This window comes from Alosa pseudoharengus, unplaced genomic scaffold (assembly GCF_046254945.1).
Source record: "Alosa pseudoharengus isolate Yale_2024_CS ecotype anadromous, Long Island Sound unplaced genomic scaffold, YU_APseudo_1.1 YU_APseudo_1.1_scf_23, whole genome shotgun sequence".
NCBI classification, from domain to species: domain Eukaryota; kingdom Metazoa; phylum Chordata; class Actinopteri; order Clupeiformes; family Clupeidae; genus Alosa; species Alosa pseudoharengus.
The window spans coordinates 32492325-32519079 of record NW_027468685.1 but is presented as its reverse complement, the minus strand read 5'-3'; the positions used below and the strand labels follow the sequence as shown (position 1 = coordinate 32519079).

Genomic DNA, 26755 nt, shown 5'->3' with positions numbered 1-26755 from the left:
TTCTAACACAGAAACACCTGTCCCATAGAAATGGAAATCAGAACACCAGAGAATAATGTTCAAATGATGTTTTTACATAATTTTACATAATAATTTTAAATGAAAAGAGAATAATGTTGAAATGAAACGTTGTTGAATATGACATATATTGGTTACATGGTAAAAGGAAGAGACACATTAAGCTAACCTGAATTATTTAAGTACTAAGAACACATTAGAAAAAGAGGTAAAGGAAAAGAAAGGATGGAAAGATGTAGGTTCCTTGGCCTCACTGTCTTCTGCCGGACCCAGTGGTTTGGGATGGCTGCTCTGGCACAAGTACACAAGGACCGCTCTGTGGGCGGCCCAACGAGGATGAGATGAGACGAAAAAGAGTAAAGAAAAGTATGAGAAGAGTCAGGAACATAATGGAGGGCATCAGACATTACTGGCCACCAGTAGGCCTACTCAGAGTGAGCGTTTTTTCCCCTGGCAGTGAAGTTGTAACAGTGTCCCGACAGCGGTCAAGTCTCCATCTCTCCCATGTCGATGCTTTCGTTTTTTCTTATCATGAACCAAAAACATGAGTGGAAGTGAGTAGGACTAAGACAGCGATGAGTATGCTAATGCAGGTTTGATATAGGTTAATGTTTACTAATGGCCACACTGTTTAATTGTTGTAAGTTGCCACTGTGGTTTATGGTAATTCCAGTTTAATTCTTTAGCTAAACACACAATGAAAAATTTGTGCTGAACTCGCGTTCGTGAAGTTGGCAATGGTTATGTTTACTTCCTTGGTCAATGCAACCTAGCTGCTAGATATATTTTTATATTAACCAATGTGGATAGTATAACCTATGAATTTTTGTATTATGTTATTTCTGCATTAAAAAAATACAGTTTTAAGTATTCACCAGAACTTCACCCTCTACCTTAACGTCGTCTAACACATTAACTTCAAGGTCTAAATTTCAGCGTGGGATTGCGGGTATTGCACATAATTTATTTAAGTCCCGCAACTCTAGCCGTCATAATGCAAGAAATTCCCGCACACATTTTACAGCGCTGTCTGATAATGTTAATCTGATAATCAGGGTTCCTGCGGTGTCTTAAAAAGTCTAAAAAAGTCTAAAATTCTGAACTTTAAATATAAGGCCTTAAAAACGGTCAGATTTTCATCCGAGGTCTTAAATTTCATCAAGTCAGGTCTAAAAAAGGTCTGTAATAAGGAAAATCCTTAACGTCGAGGACTTTGTTCTTAATCAATTTTAGTTTGTAAAATGTGCCCCCCCCCCCCCCAACTGTATTAATCACCCATAAACTGGATTAATCCCCCCCTATGTGAAGCACTGAAGGGGGGAACCCCCCCCCCTCATTTTGAAAAAAATAAAAAATTTAAGCCCTGAACTTAATAAACAAATAAATGAACGACCATTATGAACTAGTCGAGGAAGTAATCACCAACCACAAGAACGGTGTGCTAAGCCACCACTCTCAGCAATGCATTGTTTATTTCTCTGCCACATACATTATTACATTAGCAGAACAAAGTAAAGGGAAAATGTCTCAGATCCACTTGCGACTGCAAGCTTAATTAACCGTGACACTTGTAGCAGAACTTATACCGTGATCGTGTGACTGCTATGCTATGTTAGTATTATTCGATTATTCGACTATCAGTGCACACCCCTGCACCTATCCATCTGATCTCGCAGTGTCAGTATAGTCAGGCGGAATGTACCGACTAGCAGCATCAGTGCAACAGAAAACAGCCATTCAAGAGCCCGATGGCTATTCTGCTGCTGCTTCTTTCATTCTGGTTCAATATGCTCACACTTTTTTCAGACACGACGTACCTCCCCCGGTTGGTTGGGCGCAAAATTACAGTTAACTCACAATGTGCAAGTGCTTTCTGTGCTAAGACAACAGAAAATTGTCTGAGTGTCTGTCTGAGAAAATGTCTCGGGTGGATGGCGCAAATGTAATTTGTACGCAAAACATGGCATTCATCAATCTGAACGTGATCAGTGAATCTCAAGTCTCAACTCGTGTAGGCAAGTTTTTGGGTCAGCATAGCATAGTAAATCGCCGGAGGATTGGAAAGTTGGAGAGTTATGTTGATGGATAGTCTCGATAGACCAAAGACTTGTCCTGCACATTTGTAGACTATATTTTCCGTAATGTAGCCCGTTATTTTGACAGATTTGATGGCTTAAGATACCCATCGTGTGAACAGAATTACTTTTGTTGCTAAAATTTTGTGGATTTTAAAAAGCAGAACATAATTAGGCTTTTTTGTGCAGAAAATAATCTGCTTTCTTCCAACCTGTCTTAAGTGTTCCATGGACACATTTGTGTGTTTTATTTTCAGGTACAAATGGCATGTGTCGTATGGTTTTGTAGTGAATGCATTTGGTGGTATCACATGACTGTTTTGCATTCTGTGTGCATTCTGTGTGCACATGTGTTAAAATTAACTAGTTCAGCTGGACTTGCAATGTCACCATGGCTATCTCCAGGTCAGAAAATGTTCTTTTGGACGTATTATCTATTATGCACCTCCCATATCCTCTAAATTATAATATTTGGGGGTGATATTTGAATTACACTTGCCATCACATTTACCAAAACCCATTCATTCTTACACTGGAATTTGAGTGATTCACATGTTTGATAGATCACACACATGAATCACCCCTGTCCTGAGATTATTCTTGCGCTCAGATCTGCATTTGTTTGATAAATGAGGGCCAATATCAGTGAATTAAAAAAAAATGAAGGGGGTCGAGAAGGAAGGTTTTCCAAAATTGGTTCATTTCACATGGATTGACCCTATTGCATTTGCACATTCTGTTTGAGATGAGACGCCTCTGCTGGTGTATCTATGCTCTATGTACTAGCTGTTGAAGAAGGGGGGCCCCCATTTGTGTCGAGAGTGCATATGGGCAGTTCATTTAGGCCAATCATTTTTATGTATTAGTATGAGTGTCATCCCACTGGTTTATTCACTTCTGTGGATATAATATTGGTAATTGTTTTACCAGGACACATAGACAAAACCTTTGCTGAAATGGTGTTGTTGAATGGTTTTACAGCCACAAGTTTTGGAGCAACAGGTGGTTTTGGATCGTCAGCCTTTGGCACCACAAACACTACAGGTGGTCTCTTTGGAGCTGCACAGAATAAACCAGGTTATATTTTTTCTCTTGGCTATCAGGAAATTGCTTGACATAAACCTGTTACAATTTTTGGACAGAAGGGAAGGATTAAACAAAGCATGTTGTCTTTGCTGGAGAAGCAAGTAAGCTAGAAGGGTGGAGGCTGCATGATGTATGGGTGAGGTCATTGATATTTTGGACTTTCTAGCTACATTAGATGACCACAAAAAGGAAAACAAAAATCTTGGCCTTCACTATTGTGGCCAGACTTTTGTTACTACCACCTCTAAAGAATATCATGTATCAAACACTTTGAACTGATTGGTTCTTACAAACACCTTGATTGAGAATTTGCCAGTTGTAAGGAAATCCTATTAAAGCAACACAGTATTATTTAAAAAAAAAAATGAAATTGTGATACCTTGTTCTCTGCAATATATATTGTGATTTTTTTATATTGTGATATATTGTGAAGAATACAATATTTTCACCAGATAACTTGAATAGGTCCATTTTAAAATAAGTAGTGACTGGGGGGATTTTGTAGGGGAGTGCATCTGCATAGGTTACGACGATAAAGGCTGGGGGGGTGGACCCTTTAAACTGTGATGTTTTTATTATGGGGACATTTTTAGTAGTGACAAAGTCCAGGACTTTCCCTACATTAGGTGCAGTTCCTAAGTATTTTATGGTGTACCTAAGCCAAATGAACGTAAAAAGGCATTTTAGTGAATTATCAGATTGAAAACAGTTGAGTTCCTTGCTTGGATGAAAGCGCAAACAGAGGTGTCTATCTCAAATGGAAAGCTAAACTGACAACAGGAATAACATGCTAATACAGTGTTATTGATTGGATGAGCATTTGTGTAGTTGGTGTGTAACAGATGTCTAACAGAAAAGTGGTCAAACTAGTAGGGCTGTAACGATAGGCAATTCGAAACCGAAATCGCGACACTCATATCCACGATACTGTGTCGCGGTGTGAAAAGGCAGAACCGTGACACACCCTTTCTAGTGTTTCATGCAGTGCTTTGCAGCTTACGCGGCCGCATAAGCAACACACATCTCCCGCTTTACCTACCGGTAGCCTACGTTGTCCAAAAATAAATAAATAAATAATAATTTTTATGCCTCTCGTTGCTTTCATTGTAGACTATGTGTTCAACTTTACCAAACAGTATAGAAGTAAACCTCCTCTCCTTGCCAGCTCTCTCTCGCTCCCTCTCCCTCCCTCCCTCTCCTGCTCAATGAACACGCGCAACTCGGCCAACGCAATCCAAATAAAACATTCACAATCGTGTATGTAAGGACACATAGAAGACGCATAGAAGACTGCTAGCTAAATTACTATTAAATCCGCTTAGCATCATTAGCATGCCGCACACAGGTGTTTAAAACTCTTGCATACAAGTTGACTGATCATCTCAATACCAACGTTTCCCAAAAGGGCCTGTCCCAAGGAGAACAAATATTACCTTGAAACTTAAACACACATGGGGAAACTGAACAGTCCAATCAGTAGACTATGTGATAAGCTAGCCAACTATGCTACTTTGTTTACAATATTTCCAGGCTTCAACCAGACAGCTGAATTAAAGAGGTAGAGTTGTAATAAAAATAGTAGGCCTAGGCTATGAGCTAATCTGCATATAGTGTGCTGTCATAAATATCAGACATTCAGTAAAATCTTTTTATATCAGGATATATAATAATACAGATATATATTATACTGTATTATCATGTTCTAAGGTAGGCTATTTAAAATGTTATTTAATAAAATGTCTTCCACATGTTCCATTGCATGCACAGCTGCTGGACTGGACGGTTGAAAGAATATGTCTTAACGATTTTTTTTCCCCTTGACCTCTCAAAGGGGGCACAGTTCTAAACTATCAACCCAGCAGTCCTAAACTATCAACCCAGCAAGCTGGGTTACAGAAATGACCCAACATGAGTAAAAAAAACCCAACAAAATGACCCAACAGCCTCAACCCAACATTTTTTAGAGTGTATTAGTATTTATATAATGTTTATTTGATTTTAATATTGCGGTCACGTTCCAGAGCGCTTATGACTGCCACTACACATGGTTTGTGGAGGGAGACACTCACGGTCTGTTAAGTGTGACAAAAGTGTTTGCATGCCTCTGATTGGCTGAATCTGATTTCTGATTACGAGTGAGGAAATGTTACTTTTAAAACACATCGAGCAATCAATCACACACATTACAGCAAGCAAACCACTCATGATTTTGACCTATGGTGTAGGACAATAAAGAACAGGGCTCCAGACTTACTTTTTGCACTGGTTGCACTGGTGCGGCTAACTTTTTTTCTTAGGTGCACCAGCACAAAAGTTAGGTGCACCCAAAATTTCAACCACATCGCATTTAACACCACAGCAGGTTCACTTTTTTCCCTTAATTACTGTCCTATATAGGTTGTCCTATGACTTATGATTTACAATTCTACAAGAAAAGTAACTTAATGAAGTGTTGGTGCTTTAAGTGCTTCACTGAGCTGAAATTTAAACTTAAAACATCTCAAGATGAATTAAATAAAAATAACAGTGAGTAAATTAACAGTGCACATCTTTTAAGGGCTTCAAACAGCACATCGCATGGCTCAATGTCATATTATCCTTCATGATCTTTAGGCCTTGACTAAACCAGCTCGCCATGCATCTTCCATAGAAATGTATTTGAGCACAATTTAAAGAGATGTTCCAAGTAGCCTGGGGGATTTTTATGTGATTTTGCAATGATGATTGCAATAATCATTTGACAGCCCCACAATGCAATTTACTTTTTAATTTTAGTATTTTTAAATTTTCAATAAGAACATCACTATGGTTAATGCAGGAAATGGTAGGCCTATTATTATAGGCTATTGCAATGACTTGCCATGCTCGATCTAAATGTGTCCATTCAATTCACCGTACACAATGACCACAGTTATAGATGCAGGGAATGTTCGGGCTTTAAATGTAGCAGCGATATTCGGTTTGCGCCAAATACCGGATTAAATTGATTGATGCCATCAGAATGAGTTTACACAACTCGCGCGCAAAACAAATATTGCTGTTGAAAACCGGGTTACTCCCTGCATGTAACTGCGGTCAATGACACACTCCTTTTCGGCAATATCTGCATCTCTGTCGTTCGGGAAGGCCTTGTATGCATTGTTCGCAATTTTAAGACGTCTTTTCATCTGCAATGACTCCTATAAATTTGGCGCAAGTGGCATTCCTGTACGTCGGGTTTACGTTCAAACTATTTTTCTGGTGAATAATTATTTCGGACTGAACTTGGTGAAGGGAAGTTTCACTAGGCCTATCGTAGGCAACGATAAACTTGATCATCATCTCGGGCTCGTCTGATCGGTTTGCTGCTGCCAGCCGCCGAAAAGCAGTGAGGAGAGGGGACATTTATCTCGGCCTATGTGACCACACTGTAATGCAACTACATCCACTCTGTTTATCTGATGGGTCTCTGACCTCTCTCTCTCTCTCTCTCTCTCTGCAGCACACGCATTTTCAAATTTACACACAGGCACTGGGCCACGGCCAATCAGAGGGGAGGTCCCGCCCTTTACTATCTGTGATTTTTTTAAACCACGATATTGGCCAAATATGTGTCTGTTATTGAACCAAAGGTAGAGTTTCAATGCGGACACTTTTTCCTCTCTCAAATAGCTGGTCGCACCGGTGCGACCTCCGATTTTTTTTAGTCGCACTTTTGAAAAATTGGGTCGCATATGCGACCAAATTGGTCGCACTCTGGAGCCCTGAAGAAGCCTAAAGACGAAATTTGTGACTTCAGCCAAAGGCATGAGCCAGCATAACCAAATGTTAAGTGTCATTTGCTAGTGGCACAACAGTCAACCAGGCTTATAGCCTACTTAAAGTAAAACTTAGGTTTCTGATAGTCAGTAAGGAATAATTAGGGTTTGGCACCGAAAAACGGTTCTAATATGGCACAGGCGGTTCTAATATGGCACTGCCGCTTAGGGCTGGGCTATATTTCGGTATTACGACTACGACTGATATATTTTTGAAATCGATATGTAGTTGAAACAATATCGTCATACCGATATAATATCTTAAATAATGGGCCATTTTATCAAAGTCACCTTGCTTCTGTGTTCATACCATTCAGACAGCCACAGCTCTGCTCAACTGCGCCCCTTGTGTATGCACGTTCTCCCTCGCAGCACTACAAACTTTCAAACATGACTGACTCTGAGTCAGATTTTGTTTACCGTGATCAGAGGTTGGTGCTGGGCTGGCCATACTGTATTGTCAGCACATCAACGGTTAGACCGAAAATTCTCGTCGTGAAATCAAAATTCCACTGGAGCTTTACAACACTGTTTACAGCTCTTCGAGTCACGGTAAAATTTTAATTTTTGGTACATAGCTAATTTAAATGCACTTATGGGGTGGGTGCTTGCGTTTCTTCAGCGATATAGCAGATCTAAAGACCTCACGGAGACAACCTACACGCTGATTTTATTAAAAGGATATGCGCGTGGGGACTTGCGAGCAGTTACGGACATAATTTTTTTAACTCCATTCATCCGCGCGTAGGGATTTTTTCTTACTAACTGGAACATGCAAAAATGCTAATGAACGCGTACAAAATGATTGTAGTGTCTACCACACTCAGTTACTCAGTTACGGTGTTTAAGTACCATAATTGTTTAAAACTATTTAATTGTTATCGATAGCAAGTCACACATCAATCTATCAAAACCTTACGGGGGGGAAAAACTGCATTGTGTAACAAGAAAACTGCAGTTTTTTCTGCAGTAGGCTACTGCAATATTTTTGTGTCGCATATTGCATTGTGCAGTACAATGTAGGCCTGTGTTGTCAGTCAGGGTCGACCTATTGGTCTTTTGTTATTTGCACAGCGAATTGCAGAGCAGCTGTAGCCTATGCCTATTGGTATTGGTAGGCCTATATGTTTTACACTAGTGTTGCGCGGGTTAAGGTTTTTTAACATCCGCACCCACTCGACCCTCAAAAATATGCGCTAATTAACGACCCGAACCAGACAAAAAAAAAAAAAAAAGCCAATGTGCCTACAAAGCCTAGGCTATCCTTGAGGTAGAGACAATGTTTTCTTATTAACTAGACACTGAAACAATAAGAATTTGCACTGTAGGCTATATGCTTCAACAAAGTGAGTTGTTGCATAGGCTTGGCTCGCTAGCATGTTGGATTAATTGAATCTGAATCTAGCTTTATGGACTTAGGCTAGGCCTACTGAATAAATAAACTTAAAGATCCTTAATTCTTATTGATGTATTTAAAGGTAAAACTTAAGTAATAGAGAGCCGAAGTCACGCCCTTCTACTTCCGGTCCATGGGACCTATCTTTCAAAAAAATATGAATGGGAGTTAATGGAGAGAGAACAATAATTTCTTTGGTCCAGTTTGAATTGTGCCAAGAATTTCACACATGATGTGTGAATTTAAAAGATAATTTTTCACGTCAAGAAAGTACTGTTGTTCGATAGACTTAAAAGTTATGTTGGTTTATGAGAATCCACTCAGTGGACTACATCTCTCGTCTCGAACGATGTACGTCACCAACGTAATGAAACAATAAGATTAGCTGTTATGCTAGTTAATGGTTGCATCTTGCAGCCTGCTATGTCACTTAACAGTATCTTATGTACAGTCTATGGACGAATACAACTTACCTGATGTGTTTAATCCTCTGACTCATGGTATTTTCATCGACAAGGAAAGCCCAATTAAGACCTGTTGCTCGTATACTTGTACAATCTAGTGTGGCTGTGAATGAGCTAACGTCACTAGCGCGACTGATGGGTTTCTAGTAGGGCTGTAACGATTTACGATTCGAAACCGAAATCGCGACATTCATATCCACGATACTGTGTCGCGGTGTGAAAAGGCAGAATTGCGACACACACTTTCTAGTGTTTCGGCCGCAAAAGCAACCCACAACTCCCGCTTTACTTATCGGTAGCCTACTTTGTCCAAAAACAAACAAATAAATAAATAATAATTTCATACCTCACCTTGCTTTCATTGTAGACTATGTGTGCAACTTTACCAAACAGTAGAAGTAAACCCCCTCTCCTTGCCCCGCTCTCTCTCGCGCTCCCTCCCTCTCCTGCTCAATGAACACGCGCGACTTAAATAAAACATTCACAATCGTGAAAGCAAGGACGCATAGACGACTAGCTAAATTACTATTAAATCAATTAGCATGCTGCACATATTTGTTTAAAACTCTTGCATTGAAGTTGACTGATCATCTCAATACCAACGTTTCCCAAAAGGGCCTGTCCCAAGGAGAACAAGTATTACCTTGAAACTTAAACACACATGGGGAAACTGAACAGTCCAATCAGTAGACTATGATAGGCTAAGCTATATGCTACTTTGTTTACAATATTTCCAGGCTTCAACCAGACAGCTGAATTAAAGAGGTAGAGTTGTAATAAAAAATAGTAGGCCTAGGCTATAGGCTAATCTGCATAAAGTGTGCTGTCATAAATATCAGTCATTCAGAAAAAATATTTTTATATCAGGATATAAAATAAAAGATATATTATATTGTAATCCTCTGGTGTTCTAAGGGAGGCTATTAAAATGTTATTTAATAAAATGCCCCCCCCCCCAAAAAAAAAAAAAAAAGAAAAATCGAGATTCATATCGAACCGTGGGTCAAAAATCGTGATACACCAACCTCACGATTCGGTTTGTATCGTTACAGCCCTAGTTTCTAGTCGTTGGAATTACGATCTTTCACAATGTTGTAATTCAATAGTTACGAAACAAACTGCAAATGTCTTTGCATGAAAAATTGTCTTTAAAATTGACAAACATCATATGGGTAATTCAAGGCACAAGTCAACCGGTACCAGGAAATAATTTATTTTTCTCCATAGACTGGGCGCCATACATTTTTTTGAAGGATAGGTCCCATGGTGGCTAACGGAAGGGGCGTGACTTAGGCTCTCTATAGGCTACATCATGTAGCCTAACATGAACACTCTCTCTCCGCGGGCACGCAAACACACACATTGCCACAGATGTGTTCAATCGGTTTAAACCCGTGACATCTGTCTGTTGCCTAAACTTTACATTTTTATGAACTGAACCAGAAATCTGTCTAATGACAAAGTTGAAAATGATCATTATAGCATGCATCCACAAACTTAACAAAACTGCATCAGCTACTTAATGCAGACACAGGCAATAACTTAATGCAGAGGCTTGCAGTCAAGCACCTGTAGGAGAGGGGAAGAGAAGATGGAAGGTCTTGTAGGTTAATCCTATCTTAACCTGTTTTATGCAGGGTGTCCGAGGGTAACGGGTTGACCCACGCAACACTATTTTACACAGCTGTGTTGGAGCAGTCTGAAATCCGTGTAATTAAAACTGGTTGTGTTGTCATAATTGTTGTGTTGAGTGAATACGAAACACTTAGCTCTTTCTGTTTAAAATATCGATATATATCGTATATCGCCAATCAGCCCCAAAATATTTTATAGTATAAGTATATATACTATTTTGATCCTGTTAGGGAAATTTGGGATATCAGTGGTCCATATCGCCCAGCCCTACCGCCACTGATTCAAACGGTAGTAATGACATTGAATAACCACGTGAATTTCGGTGACTCATTTCGATGCTGCATTTTATTATTATTATTTTTTTTTTAATACGAGGCATCATTGCACGTCATGCGCCATCTCTAACGTCTTGCTCTGATAGCACCACATCCAGATACAGTTAGTTAACATAAACACTAGATGTATAAGCTTAAAGCAGAGGGGTGCACCACATAGGCTAGGGGACAGTTTTTGACAGCTCTGGCGACCCCATGCAGTAACTAGTAGATTTGGGTCTTTCAAGAGGGAGGCATATCTGTTCAACATGCGTTTAGTTCATGCGTTATGGTTTATATAGTATTGTTTATTTTCATTAGGCTGTTGATTAATTTGACGTTGTTTGTTATTGATATTCTCTTTAATGTAGTCTTACCATGCTTATTGTTATTATATTATTGCTATTTTCCTTCATTTTTATTGTTTATTTCATTAGGCCATTGATTGAATTGACATTGTTGTTTATTATTGCTGTTCTCCTTAATGTAGTCTGATGTAGCCAGACATGGAAAGTATGAAATTATCATTTATCAATTATCATTTTGGGGCAAATTCAGGGAATATCAGAGAATTTTGTTGCAGCAGATGAAAATTTACTTGCCAAAATACATTCATATAAATATTTACACATCTATCTATCCATACTCCAATAACTTTGTAGCAGAAAATACAAGTACATTAGAGGGCGTCCTCATTTTTGCACCTTTGTCCTCACTTTTAGACAAAAGTGTAGTCCTCCTTTATTTTCATGGAGAGAAGTATCGGTAAGAATATCAATAAGAAGAAAGAAGTGGCTATATACAGTGCAACCCTTTCTGTCATTGCGTTTTTTTTGTTTTGTTTTTTCTTCCGATTTTTAAACGATATTCGATTGTCTGGCTGCAGAGTTTTGAATATATTGTAGTCTTTGAAGGGTTTTAGTGGGGAGACCAAGGAAAAGTGAGTTGCAGTAATCTAAACGGGACATAATGAAAGAGTGAACCAAAGTCTGCATCACTAGCAGAGAGGAAGGGTCGGAGCGGGCAATGTTGGTAGGTGAAAAAAAGCAATCTTAGTGAGTGATTTGATATGAGGATCAAAGCTAAGGGTGGAGTCAAGTTGAATGCCAAGGTTTTTAACAGGGGTGGAGTGGACAGATGAGCCATCAATGTTGAGTGAGACGGGGAGATTTGGTGAGGATGCTTTTAGGGCCAATCAGCAGAATTTCGCTTTTGTCTGTTGAGCTTGAGAAAATTGTTTTGCATCCATAATTTTAAGTCAGAGAGGCAGTCAGTGAGGGAGCGTGGTGGGGGGTCAGAGGGAGAGGGAGTGGTAAGAGTTGGATGTCATCTGCATAGCAGTGGAAGTTGGAGACCGTGGCTGCGAATAATCTGGCCAAGAGGGAGGATGTATATGAGAAAGGAGTGGCCCAAGTACAGAACCTTGGGGGACACCACGAGTGACCGGGGACTTGGAGGACTGATGTGGACCAAGTGTTACAAACATGAAACATATAAAGACAGTATTTGACAAAACACTACGCTACAGGGGACAGATTACAATGGGGGTGGAGGAGGTGCGTGTGTGCGTGCATGAATAGACATGTCCGACCGTGCTTGTAAGTGTGTGAGTGATGAATGTTTTTTTTTGTTGTTGAAATGTTGAAATCAGCATGGGTCAATGGGTCAAGCTCATCAGATCTTTCCTCTGACTGCTCCAGCCCTCACCGCGGCCGAGGAGCAAACTGACCCTAGGGTGGGCGGGCCTTCCGAGATGGGGGGGGGGGGGGTGCGCTTCCCGAGGCACATGATGCTAGAACCACCCCACTGCCACCCTCCCCTGCCCCTGACACCAGTTGTTATCCCACTGACGGGCCAGCTCATCTACACACCCCACTATTCCTGTGGTGTGTGCCTTCTAATGTCTAAGTGCATTAAAAACAACTTATTCAGGTCTCACCTCAAGCATCGCCCTCGCCCTACCTATGGATTGATTGTGTGCCGCCTCTAATATGAGATACATTTTAAAAAGAGGTGCTTCCATAGCTTTCTGGACAGCCAGCAATGTTACTGGCGCTTTGGTGTCGCTGTCCGAGGTCCGTCCATAGAGCTGCTGATCAGCAAACTGACTTTTCAGCGTTTATATGCAGAAACAACACAGGACAGCTGACCATGCTCCTAGAGCTCTAGTGTCTGCTAAGCCTGTTCAAGAGTGGGCTACCGACTGTTGCTCATACCAGGAGAATCATCACTGCCCAATGCTCATGGAATTAATATTGAGTGATTTGTACTTGTTGTATTTGTCTATGTGAAGTGCTTTGAGTTGCCTTTGTGCTAAAAAATGCTATGTACAAATAAATACTGTCACTTTTGTGAAAAAATCCTGTTCGATTTTTGAGACGTAAGTGTTCATTGAATCGATTGTAAAATCGATTTTTCATGTCTAAAGACGTTTCCATTTTCAACGGAAAATATAGGCCAATTCACAAACAACTAACAGGCATTAGGACGAACGTAAAGAGGGCGCTTGTAGACAATGTTTGTAGCAATACGCTACAACGCTTGTAGCAATATTTCTGATGATTTATTGGCGTTTATTGTTTAAGTTTCGTGCCTGCAGTACTGCTGCAGGCTTCAACCTAGCTGTGTCTGTGTTTACGATTAGAAATGTCAAACAAATTTCGCCTACGTAGAACTCGATTGCACAGTTTGCATAGCCTACCGCTTTGTTCTTCTCCATAGTTTGATATACCAAAAATCCGAAGTACTTCCACATCGAACTCTTCAAGTTATTAGGGCCTATCACTCGTCTCATGTCGCACAGGTTGATCCTGTTGTCCTACATTTTTTGGCAAAACACTAGCAGCATAGCAGCTGATTGAAACACCTTTCCAGTTGTTTCCTGTGCGTAAAATTGGTGGGAACTTTCTTTTTAGCTTTCGCAATGCTTACTGCACTTCGGAATTCTTTTATATTCTTATATTTTTGTTTGTGAATTTTGTTACATCTATCCTTTTTTATTTGTTTAATTAGTTTAAAATTAATAGTGTACATATTTGGTTAAAATCGATTCCTTATTTTAGTTTTCGAAAGTTGTGGTGTTTGTTCCAATCGATTGTGCAATCGATTTTTGAACGTAAAGTGACAGCCCTACTTATTTACTAACTTACATTGGGATGAATTATGCTGAAACAGTATATCATGCAGCCCTAAACCCTATTCACAGTAATCATATCTGGTCAATTACCGTATTTTCCAGACTATAAGTCACACTTTTTTTCATAGTTTGGCTGGTCCTGCGACTCAGGTGCAACATATATATATTTATATGTATGTTTTTTTCCTCTTTATGACACATTTTTTGACTGGTGCGACTTATACTCCGGTGCGACTTATAGTCCGGAAAATACGGTAAATGTACTTTTGTTTCGCCTGTCATGTTATTGTAAATCAACCTGTAGAATATGTAAACAAACATAAGATGAGAATGCATTTTACTAACTAATTCTGTTTTGGGTTTTAGGTGGGCTCTTTGGATCTAGCACTTTCAGTCAGCCAGTAACTTCAGCCACCAGTAGTGGTTTTGGCTTTGGCACTGCAAGTGGAACATCTAACAGTCTATTTGGAAGCACCAACACTGGAGGAGGTGGTCTCTTTTCACAGCAAAGCAATGCCTTTGGTACCAACAAACCAGCTTCCTTTGGCAGTAAGGCTTTATTTAGTTTCTTTTTAGAATGAATTGATCATTCATTCATTCATTCATCCATCCATCCATTCATTCATTCACTTTAATACATTGAGGATAATCATAATTTTCGATGATGCAAAAGATAACTATTAGGAGAGGCACAACACTAAGTATAACTGTATAGTGCAATGCAAATTTAGAATATCATTCACTTTCTTAACTTAATATTTTGATACATAGATGTTCGTTATTTTCCCAAGTGGATATTCATTTTCACATATCAGTGTATGTTCATTGCCAAAAAAAAAAGTTAGGTAGGCACAGAGCCACTCAACTCAACATTAATTCCCTGCCTGAAGTACACAGTAAGGAGAAACATTACATGATATACAACACATACTGAATCTTAACAACAAGGCATAGGCCTAATTTATGCTTTTATCAATTTTTAGTCTAGTTTGAGTCACAATCCTGTTTTGAAATTAAATTAAATAAATAAATTAAATGACTAAACCTAGTCAACTACATTGAATGTCTGGTTGAATACTAATAGACACAATAAAAAAGCATTTTCTAAAGCCAAATAGTATGTCAAATAAATAAAAGCTTTCTTATAAAGTTAGCCTATATTACAGAAGAAGGTTTGAATACAGTGGCCAGCGAAGAGGATATAAAAATATACAAACTTATCTTTCTTTTACAGTCTAAGGAGTTCCGCATAGGCTACATTGTGTATAATATGATTGTGACTTGGAGGAGACTTCAGACTTGTAGATAACTTAGGTTAGTATAGTTAGCTAACAGCTGCTAATGTGCTAGCATCATCACATCAGAAAAGCATAGGGCTGTGCACAATAGTGTACATTTATTCACCATAAATTAATAAAGTTGAAGTGGCTCTGCAATGTAGGCTATGTTTCCGTTTATTTATAGTAGGCCTACCATGTTCCTTACACAACATGACCCAGTGTCCTTGTAATATGCAGTAAATCTAGCACAGCTAATATTAAAGAAGAACTATGCAGGTCTGGTTATTTCTTCGCTGTTTCTGGGTTTTCGCTGGATTTGGGCTCGCATTTTTTACGACACCGCTCCCCCTGCAGCTTTGGTAGCAAGTGACTGCTATGCTTAACCCCCACTAGCTAGCGAGCTATCCATCAAGAAACCAAGCTAAACACATAAAGCGCTCACAATAAAACAATTGAGCAAACACATTGTTCAAGAGACTATCAAACCACATTACAAAAACTCATTTCACCCAAGGGTAGGTTACTTACAATTTCAACAGCAACAAAGCCAAGTTGGCGTCCGTTTTGCAGTCGAAACTACAATCTGACTACATTCCAGTTTTCTTCGGACAGGGAACAGAAAGTTGCATATTCGTTTTTTTCGCGGAGAAGTCATAGGGGGAGACTAATCACCCACCAATCGACCCAGAGTGTTGTAGAACCATCAGAACGACTCTCAACCTGCATAAGTAAGGTCATTTTTGCTAAAATTGTTGCATAGTGCTTCTTTAATATCAGCGTGAGCGATGTATTGCATTTCACATATCACCCGCGTTTCTTGCGTCCGCCATGTAGACTATGAAAGGGTCCACGTCGCTAGCGTTGCTTGCTCGTCTCTCCTTGACTCTGTAAGAGCCCTTATTGAAGATATACAGGGGTCTTTATGCTTCGACTAAGTAGATGTTGCATATAAACTACAATTCATGTTCATAGAAACAACAGTCACAGAAACATGTATTTCATACCACTGTATGTGTACTAACATTACATGTAGCATAGCTGCCTGGCTAGGCTTGCAATGAAATGTAACATCTCTAAATGTGAGCAGTTGGCTTGATGGCTTACTGAAAAGTTTGAGTGTTTAAATTAACATCTTCAGTGGTGTATTTGGTTGTCTATATGCCTGGACTAAGTTTGTGTGATATGTATGTGTTGATTCCAGTGTTGTAGTCAAGTCACTATGCCTCGAGTCCGAGTCCAGGTTCGAGTCCCCAGTGTTCAAGTCCGAGTCAAGTCCCAAGTCATTAAAAAAAAAGTCCAAGTCCGAGTCGAGTCCACTACTCATCCGAGTCAAGTCCCAGTCGAGTCACTATTGATCCACGTCGAGTCCGAGTCGAGTCCCTATTGATCAAGTTGAGTCCAAGTCCAGCACTAAAGTAAGCATAGCCTACATGTCGTTCCATTTTTTCCCATTGCAGATGAAATCCTTAAAAGCAAAATGGACAATCTTCTGTCTCCAAGCAAGGGTGCCATCACTTGTGTGAAAGTAGTATTGCCAAATTTCTTGCCAAACCCAATGTGTTGTATTTATTATATCGGAGAGAAAACCATACCATAGCCATACCATAGCCTATAGGCCTACTCATAATAAATGAGCAATCCACATCCCAATCACACAGGCCATTAAGTCACATTAAGCTGTTACTGACTGCTGACAATTGTATAGGCAGTGTTGTAGAAGTTCATACTTCACAAGAGCTGGAGTAGGCCTATTTTGTAAGAGGTAGTGTGGATCATAAAAGGGCCTCCCCCGGGCATTTTTTTTTAAAATTCTGGCTGTCAACAATAGAGATGAAAACTAGCTTTCGGTTGACAGAGATGCAGATCATCTGCCTAATTAATTTCTTTGCGCAACAGGCCACATTCTACGTTCATTTCAGCGAGATGAGTGAAATAAATGTTTTTTTTTTTAAGCTGCCATCGCCATAGGCTACTATTTGCTATGATAGCCTATTCACCTGTTAGAAAAAGAGCAAGTTGCTATTTCCTTTTTTTTCGTGCAGTGGATTAGGCTATCAAATCACTCGTTTGAACAGTAACAGTAATCCACTTCATTCGTGGTTTTAAATATAGTTGTTTCTGGCCTACCCACGAGAGGTTCAGTTTGTCAGTTTCACTTGCGCAGACACGTAGGCCTACATTGACACTCTACATGGACACTCTACTAGGCAATTTAATGTTATGCTTCTATATTTTATGACACCAAAATTAAGAAGTATGCTATATCTATATCGGGAAAACTTTTAGTTTATTTTTCTTTTATCCGATAATAGCCTGCTGCAAATTAACAGAAAGAAGCACAGCAGGGCACGCCCCAAATGAAAATGAATGAATGGAACCTCGCTTCTCGCGTCAGTCAGGAAAAACACTGTTCACCAAGTCATGATGATCAGCTATCCAGCAGCAGTGTGTGATGTTTAGCCTTGGCTGAGTGTAATCTTAGGTAATGTCATGTCATGTATGAGAACTAATATTGCCTGGCAATACTACATTGAAATAACGGCGGCCATGTCTCCAGGCATTTTGGTGTTCAAGTTAACGTTAGTTTGCTTTGCATGTGAACATGATGTGACTTGCGATGTATGACACGAAGCAGTAGCCTAACATTCCCTTGAACTAAAATTAGTATTACGAATAATTTAGATATTAAAATCATATAGCAAATTATAGCCTAATGACATACTACAATTATAGCCTTATGATGTATTACAAAAGAAAGTTGAGTCCTCGACGAGTCATTGCGAGTGCGAATGCACGAGTCCAAGTTCGAGTCATTCAGTGCTCAAGTCCAAGTCAAGTCACGAGTCTCTAAATTTAGCTAATGTCTCAGACTCAAGTACTACAACACTGGTTGATTCAAACACACTTCAAGATCCCCGTGGATCCTTAAAGTCTTAAAATGTCTTATATGTAATTGTATGAGTGCAGGCATTAAATTTGATCTGGAGCAGAATCACTGTTTAGCATGCCTGTGCAGTGCCCGTTCAATCATGCTATTTTTGTAGAAGACCAATTACCATAGCCCAATTACATGCCCGCAGGTATGCCTACTTAGGATAAAGGATAATTAGGGGGAGGGGGTATCATTCCAGTGTTCAATAATGAATAGCCTACTGAATATTGTAATACATAAGCCTATAATAAATGTGCAGTGAGCAGAATTTAGGCATGGCTGCATGTGACATTTTTTACAGATCAAAATGGCATAGGTAATCGAAGCAGTTTTGAGTTAAGGGTGGCTATTTTGTGGAATGATGCATCATTGTAAGAAATTTGCAACGATGTGACTCAATCTCTGGTAACCTATAAGTGACATCACTCTCTGTCTGCCACTCGTCTGTAGCTGATCAAAATGACATAAGCTTTTTTCAATAGCCAATCGTGGAGAGGTGTTAGACCTTGTGAGTGCACATGTACTGGGGGTTTAATGAAAATACCGCCGACAGCGAACTAACAACCAAAATGATGGCGTTTAGTTTGCGTTTGTAGTAGTGCTGTCAGTTAAACGTGTTATTAACGGCGTTAACGTAAACCTATTTTAACGCGTCAATTTTTTTATCGCGAGATTAACGTTCTTTTTGGTGTAACAAACTTTGTAGTTTTTTCACAAGCTGTTGCAACCACTAGTAACGTTAGAACAACTACAACACCACACTGGATCTAGCTAGACCGTGCTGCATGTACACGCCCCCTTTTAGGGGAAAGGGAGCTGTTTGGATAATGGAAACCTATGCTGCATAGAAGTGGGGAGCGAAAAGGAGTTATACTTACTAAATCTTGAAAACAAACGTGAATAAAAGGCACAAAATAAGGTTGGTGTAAGAGTTATCTGTGTGTTTATGGGATTGATTTGACCATTATGTTCCTATTTTTTGCTCTTTCCAGTTTAGCCTAACAGGAGTGTCACGAATGTACAGTCAAACTGCCCGTGGCTGACTATAACTAAGTTCGGCAAGCTTAACTTTACATGTCATAACATCAACTAAACATAAGTCACACATTCATTCTATCACTTGTAATATGAACGTAGCCTTTTTCCTACAACTAGGTGAGATAATTGGCTATGCCTGTATACTGAAGTTCCACAGTTAGCTAGCTAGCAAGCTAACCGTTTTACATGGGATATGGTAAGTGTAGCTAGTACGTGCTGAATGGGTTGTAATGTAGCCTACATCGTTTCGACATGAGTAAGTTACATACACAATTCTTTGTAACTGCCGTGTTAGTAAAATTATTGAATGGCCTGTAAATGAACAACTAGATGTAACGTCAAGGTGTGATTAGGCTATCTGTCTTTCCCATTAGAATCAATGATATATGTATGTTAACTTGTTTTCCGCTAAATTGGAGCCGTGATGCAGATTAAATGTAGCATTATGATGATGTGCCTTTAGTAGGCTACGTAAAGGCATGCTGCACACACTTGTTTGGGCTTACGAGCCGGCCAAAGAGTAGATTCGTACAATAAACACCAACGCAGTTCTGAACTCCCGGTCAGCTGAATGGTGTTTTAAATTGCTGTGGACACCGATGCCGACATGAGTGTGATGCACTCTGCTTTCGACATTCATTTACTGTACATTAGGGCTGTAACGATTTACGATTCGAAACCGAAATCGCAACATTCATATCCACGATACTGTGTCGCGGTGTGAAAAGGCAGAATCGCGACACACCCTTTCTAGTGTTTCACGCAGTGCATTGCAGCTTAGGCGGCCGCAAAAGCAACCCACAACTCCCGCTTTTCTTATCGGTAGCCTACGTTGTCCAAAAACAAATAAATAAATAAATAAATAATCATTTCATACCTCTCCTTGCTTTCATTGTAGACTATGTGTGCAACTTTACCAAACAGTATAGAAGTAAACCCCCTCTCCTTGCCCCGCTCTCTCTCGCGCTCCCTCCCTCTCACTCTCCCTCCCTCTCCTGCTCAAAGAACACGCGCGACTTAAATAAAACATTCACAATCGTGAAAGCAAGGACGCATAGAAGACGACTAGCTAAATTACTATTAAATCCGCTTAGCATCATTAGCATGCTGCACATATTTGTTTAAAACTCTTGCATTGAAGTTGACTGATCATCTCAATACCAACGTTTCCCAAAAGGGCCTGTCCCAAAGAGAACTAGTATTACCTTGAAACTTAAACACACATGGGGAAACTGAACAGTCCAACACTATGATAGGCTAAGCTATATGCTACTTTGTTTACAATATTTCCAGGCTTCAACCAGACAGCTGAATTAAAGAGGTAGAGTTGTAATAAAAAATAGTAGGCCTAGGCTATAGGCTAATCTGCATAAAGTGTGCCGTCATAAATATCAGTCATTCAGAAAAAATTTTTTATATCAGGATATAAAATAATAGATATATTATATTGTAATCCTCTGGTGTTCTAAGGGAGGCTATTAAAATGTTATCTAATAAAATGTCTAGCCCCCCCCCCCCCCCAAAAAAAAAAGGAAAAAAAAAAAGAAAAATCGAGATTCGTATTGAACCGTGGGTCAAAAATCGTGATACAAACCGAATCGTGAGGTTGGTGTATCGTTACAGCCCTACTGTACATTAGATTCCATTATTTTCAATACAACTCTGCACACCAGCATCGCACTTTGCCGCTGTGTGAATCACGATTCAGTTATATTTGGTCGACGCCGCTCCATAAAATCCATTGTTCATCCAGTGTTTGCGTGTTAAAAACTTCGGCGCTGATGTTTGTGGCAAGTGACAGTGCACCATAGACTGTAGGCCTATAAAATGGCAGTGCACTCATGTCGAAAAGTTCCTTATTTTCAACTCAAAGATAATGAATATAGTATTTTATGTTTGTTATGCCCTTTATTAGCTATTTTTCTGAAGAATATATTGTGTTGCCTCAGGTCTGCTGCACATCTTTTGAAATTTGATTTTAAATAATCAAATAGACCTACGTCTTAAAGTTAAGTTAATGAAGTAACTTGCTTTGCTTTCATTTGAATCCTAATCAAGATACACAATAATTGCTTTATATTGTTAACATGGACTCCTGGAAAGTTCAGAAATGCAAAATAATAGAATTTTAATCATGCGATAAAATATGTGATTAATCGTGATTAACTATAGGAATTCAGCGATTAATCGTGATTAAAATTTTTAATCGTTTGAAAGCACTAGTTTGTAGCCATCTCTGGTTGCCTTTGCTTAGGCAAATGAGACATAACTTCTGCAGAGGTTTAAAGCAACTGTTACGAACTATAATTTCTTCAAAAAACGACTCTAATCATGCTTCAATTACGTTTGTATCGGCAGCCGTTTCGTACTGGTTTCCGTAGGAACTTTAGCCCATGAACACAAAGTAAGTAAGATCAGTCGGGCGTCTCTGAAAGTAGCTGTTTTCCGGTTGTGAAGGTTTTGCCCCAGAAGTTCGTTCAGCATGATGCGAACTTCTGGGTACTCAGATTAGCAACGATGTGACTCATGTCTTTGTCTTTGGTAGCATAAGTGATATGTCACTCTGTCTGCTGCTCATTTTCTGTAGCTGTGTGGCATTCTGAAATGTCCTTAATTTCTGGGCCATTGGCCTATCCCTTGTTTCAATTTAGGACCTTGCAGTCAGAATTGTTGTTTATTTATTCAAAGTCTCTAGTCCAAAGTAGCGTGCGCTATCACAAAAGAGTGGATCCACCGCGCTTTTGCAGCATTACATCTGGTGCATCAGACGAAGAGCGGACCGTGTAGATATACAAGAGGTAAAAATTCGGAGCAGCACAGATGTAGTATTAGCTATAAACTTTAATTAAGGTGCACAAAAGGGACTAAGCGTGGGCTATCAGTTTATTGCACATCATTTTGACTTTGTTTTGAATAGCCACTGCATACCGATGTTTGTTGTGGTGTTGCAAAATCCGCAAACCACGTAGTCTTTATTGTTGTGGTCAGTCATGAAAGTCATTCAAACATCTTGCATCTTGACCTGTGCTGTGCCCTGATTCAGTACTGCCAAAACTCTGCTTACTCGCTCTATATACAAAAATGAATTGAGCTATGAATCATGTCTCATGTCATTCTGTGAGAAGTTTGTTCGATGTCACTGAAAGTGAAAGTAATAAGTTTATATGCAACAAATACCAAATATTGTGACCTAATAACTGTTAGACTTGTGAAGTTTCCTTTTCTAGTTTTGGAATGTAGCGGTATAGCCAGAGACTTTCTAATGAGGAGACACAGCACTCAAAAAATCCTCCAAAAAATCCATAGAAATGCATGGGGCTAATTTGGAACACCAATATGGCCGTTGTCTACACATATCCCACCCCTTCTTCGGCAAATCGTCGACATGTGAATACATTGAGCCAATCATGTGGTGTGATGTGAATACATTGAGCCAATCATATAGTGTCTATCTATCTGTATCTATCTATCTCAACCCCATCAAATACCTTTGGGATGAACAATGGGAGATTGCGAGCTAGGCCAGTGCCTGACCCTCACAAATGCTTTTCTGAATGAATGGACAAAAAAAGAAATCACACAGGCACACTGAAATCTTGTGGAAAGCCTTCCCAGAAGAGTGGAAGCGGTTATTGCTATCCTATTATATTTAGAATGGGATGTCATAAAAGTTCCTGTTGGGTGTAATGGCCAGATGTCCCAATACTTTTTACCATATTGTGCACCTAACATCTTATTTGTGTGCGGTTAGTCTGTGTCTAGAAGTAGCATGGGTATTGTAGGTATTTCTTGTAACCTGAACATATTTCAGGAAGGCAAATTATCCTTGCTTTAAACTCTGACAGCAATAATGTGTCTCACTGTACTTCAACGACGTATGCAGGCTTTTAGCATGTGGTGTAAATGTACAGGTGATGTACATCCAAGTGCCAATGACCAGATTAAACACACCATCACAGGGTCCTTTGTTGTGTCAAAACATGGCTATTTTTTAAGACAGTGGGCTAAAAGAAACACTTCATCTCCCAAATAATTCAAGTTTCCATATTTAGTTGGTTTGCCTCATGATTAGATTGTTTGCTGTAAGCATCCTTATAACCCTGTCATTGTATTTTAGCCTTTGGGACCAGTACCAGCAGTGGTGGACTATTTGGTGCAACCAATACCAACTCAAACCCATTCGGAGGCACCTCTGGGTCACTTTTTGGGGCATCAAGTTTCACTCCTGCCCAACCAGGGACAACACTTAAATTTAATGTAAGTAATGTTTAATCTTTTGTTTAGCATTTAATTATTTAAAGGAATACGCCACCCCTAGGTGAAATTGGGTCACTCCCCGCAGTCCCTAGAGTTGGATGAATGAGCCAAAGTGTTTTATAGCCGACAACCCAGCCATTGTCCTAATCTAGAAATGGCCCGGTTAGCTTTAGCTTAGCATAGTCGCTGTAATCCGGCGATATCAGCTAGCATGTCGTTGCAAAAGTGAATCAAATAACTCAAGATTTTTTATAATTATTTCTCGTAACCTGTACATTCACCAGTACAAATATCAATGCAAATTGATTATTTGATAGATTACACGATAGACGAAGATGATAACAAAGATCCAAGACCCTACCTTTTCGAACCTGAGTTCACTGAAGAGGAGTTGCGATCTTTGGATCTGGGAAGAGAGGACGTTGCGACTAGTCAAGGCGAGTCGGATGAGAGAACGAGAGCAAACACGAACTGGTGGTGTGAGTGTGGAGTGTGGAAAAAAAAACTGAGGACTGCAAGATGGATCATTGCTGAGAAGTTGTCGGTAGCAGTGACACAAGTGCGGTCACGCTCCTCTTCGGGAGCGTTGCCCACCATCGATGGCAGTATTTTATCCCACTCTGCACAGCATAAACACTCCATTTCAGTCGGCATGGGTTGGCACACACACTCCACACTCACACCACCACTTCGTATTTTCTCTCATCCGACTCGCCTTGACTAGTCGCAACGTCCTCTCTTCCCAGATCCAAAGCTCGCAACTCCTCTTCAGTGAACTCCGGTTCGAAAAGGTAGGGTCTTGGATCTTGGTAGTCGAAGTCATCTTCGTCTATCGTGTAATCTTCCATATTCATCGCCATTAGAACTCTTAGAGAAAGCCCACCTTGTCAGTGTCAGCCTAGTAGCAGAGAACTTGGTAGTCACGCTGGTGTATTGCCAGAAGTTGAGGGTTTACAGATGCTGCGTGATGTCTTTGCGCCTGGCAGCGGTGCTTTGCCGGTGCTATGCCCGAAAATAGTTACAAATCTAAATTGGTCTAGTAAATCCCTTCGTGTTAATTAAGTGTGCTTGCAAGCACACTTATTGTTCTTCTTAAGTTTTATTATTATTATTATTATTTTTCCCGTCTCCCTAATTTTTTGTCAGCTCTAGCGCCTAGGCCCTTTGAGACAGAGACACCAGTGTGAGGGTGCATAAGCTAAAAAAAAAAAAAAGAAATATTCCAAAAGTTTCCATCATTTGGAAAACCACCCATTCATATTTGGTAACTATCACCTTTCACATTTGCAGTTGTACTGCTATCACAATGCCTTCCAAGTATGCACAATCTCTCTGGGCAGTCACAATGTCTCTGGGCAGCCTTGCCCAATCATGAAATCCTTGCTCTGCCATGGGATAGTATGGACTTACGAACTGAAATAGCAAGGAGAACAGTAGCTATATATGGCTTACATAATAGAGTTGTTTTCACATTGACGGTATTCAAATTAAATGTTTTCCTTATTGCTAAATGTCATGATGGGAGAGTAGTATTAAAAATGTTACAAGTATGCAAATTCATATGTTTACGGGAAATTAGGTTTTACTGGGTTGTTTTGTTGTAAAGACATGCAAGGCATTCTGGGCCATGTAATAGACAAACAGTGGTCGGCAGCGTTAACTTGATTTCCTGTATTAATATGAATAGGTGTTTCTGTAAACCTAGGGACAATAAACAGCTATCTCTGTTACAAAAACGAGCTGGTAATCGCTCATTGAAGAGGGAACTATGATAAATAGATTGTTTTCCTAAAAGCATGGAGTTGACGAAAGAATAAACGAGCAATGTCACGTTAATGTTAAATAGCCTACATCTGAACGCTAGGGGGCAACGTTGTATTACATTTCACTAGTGTAGCCTACTTGAAATACGATGTGAGATTCACAAGTAAGGAAGGTGCAAATATTATGTAATTTATCATGGGAAATTATTGGAAATGTTATTTCTTGTTTATTCTAATTGCAAACCACACACATCCATTCGGAATCACACGTACACATTTAATACTGAAAGACTATCATTTCGTTTATTTGATTGCTTAGCAACACAGCCTTCAGAGCAAAGATTCTAGAACAGGGCTTCAGAGAGACACGTTTTGAGTTTGTGGCCAAGAACCTAAAATATCGGTTTCCATGTGTATGTGCTGGATGGTGTGCGTCCTTTATGAAAGTGTTTTATTAGTTAACGTTACAGACATAATCATGTTGTAGTGGTCAACATAAAGTGCCCCTTCTGTTATTAGAATGCTAAGCGGAGAAGCTATGGGAGAAGCACATAGATATATGGGAGAAGCATGCTAAGCATTAGTATGCTATCATTCATTTCTTGTGTGGCTAGCTATAGGGAGGAGATGTATGTTGCTAATTGGGATTTATGTTGTTTAGCGTAATGCCATGGTCATTTGATATGAGATGCTTGCACTCGTAACTTCGTCACTTGTAACTTTAGGACTGGTATTTTTTTTACTAACAGTAATTCACGAAGCACTTTAGCCATAAAAGTAGCACCTAAGTCTGTGACTGCTTAAAAGAAGTGGCAAGGACTCCTAACGCGATGTTTTGAAATGCGTCTACTATTGTCTACAGGAGCTTCCAATCGCGAGGGAACTTGCATTGTAGGCATAACTAAGGGATGCAATAACACCACCAACAACCAAAACTAGCCTATTCATTGTCAACATGTACATGAAATGTAACGTTTCATGTGAATCTAATTAAAATGTTTTCTTTGCAAACGTAAGCATAGGCATATGGTGACAGATTAATTTAATAATGCTGCTGTGTGAATCACGGTAAGCGCGAATGAAGTGGCCACTTCTTAATGGGACTCACTGTATGGAAGTGGGCTAAGTAAAATAGAGATGTTTTAAATAAGATAAGGTTAATCAGAATTCTACGATATGCCCGCTTGACAACGGCAGAGATAGAACTGGCCTTTGGCCATAGCAACCATCCATTTAGAACTACTGGCCTTCATAGCAACCAAAGATCTGAGCTGTGTTGCAATGTGAGGCAAAGTATAGAAAGGTGATGAAACATACACAGACAGGTCAAGAAATATAGTGCAATGTAGACAGTAGTAAACAGTTGATTTACAGACGGTGGTATAGAGTAATATGAAGTATTCCTTTATTCTGAGAGAGGCTACATCAATAGGCTCTCAAAACAACCACAGGCTCACAAAACAATCCCAAACAGACATAAGGTCTTTATAGAGAAAATCCATATAGATTATTTGTCAAATAAACTAGTAAAACATAATTTGCGGGATGGAATATATAACATTCA

General features: G+C 39.6%; 1 protein-coding gene across 2 annotated transcripts in view; it reads left to right on the top strand.

The window, feature by feature from the left end:
- Positions 1 to 26755, top strand: part of nup98 (nucleoporin 98 and 96 precursor) — a 124989-nt gene that overhangs the window by 22758 nt on the left and 75476 nt on the right. The window contains exons 3-5 of one of the 2 annotated variants that reach the window (XM_076302394.1): positions 3075 to 3170; positions 14288 to 14470; positions 23289 to 23428. In XM_076302394.1, the coding sequence (XP_076158509.1) occupies positions 3075 to 3170; positions 14288 to 14470; positions 23289 to 23428 (419 nt within the window). The remainder of the gene's footprint in view (positions 1 to 3074; positions 3171 to 14287; positions 14471 to 23288; positions 23429 to 26755) is intronic. The other variant, XM_076302395.1, reaches the window with a different exon arrangement.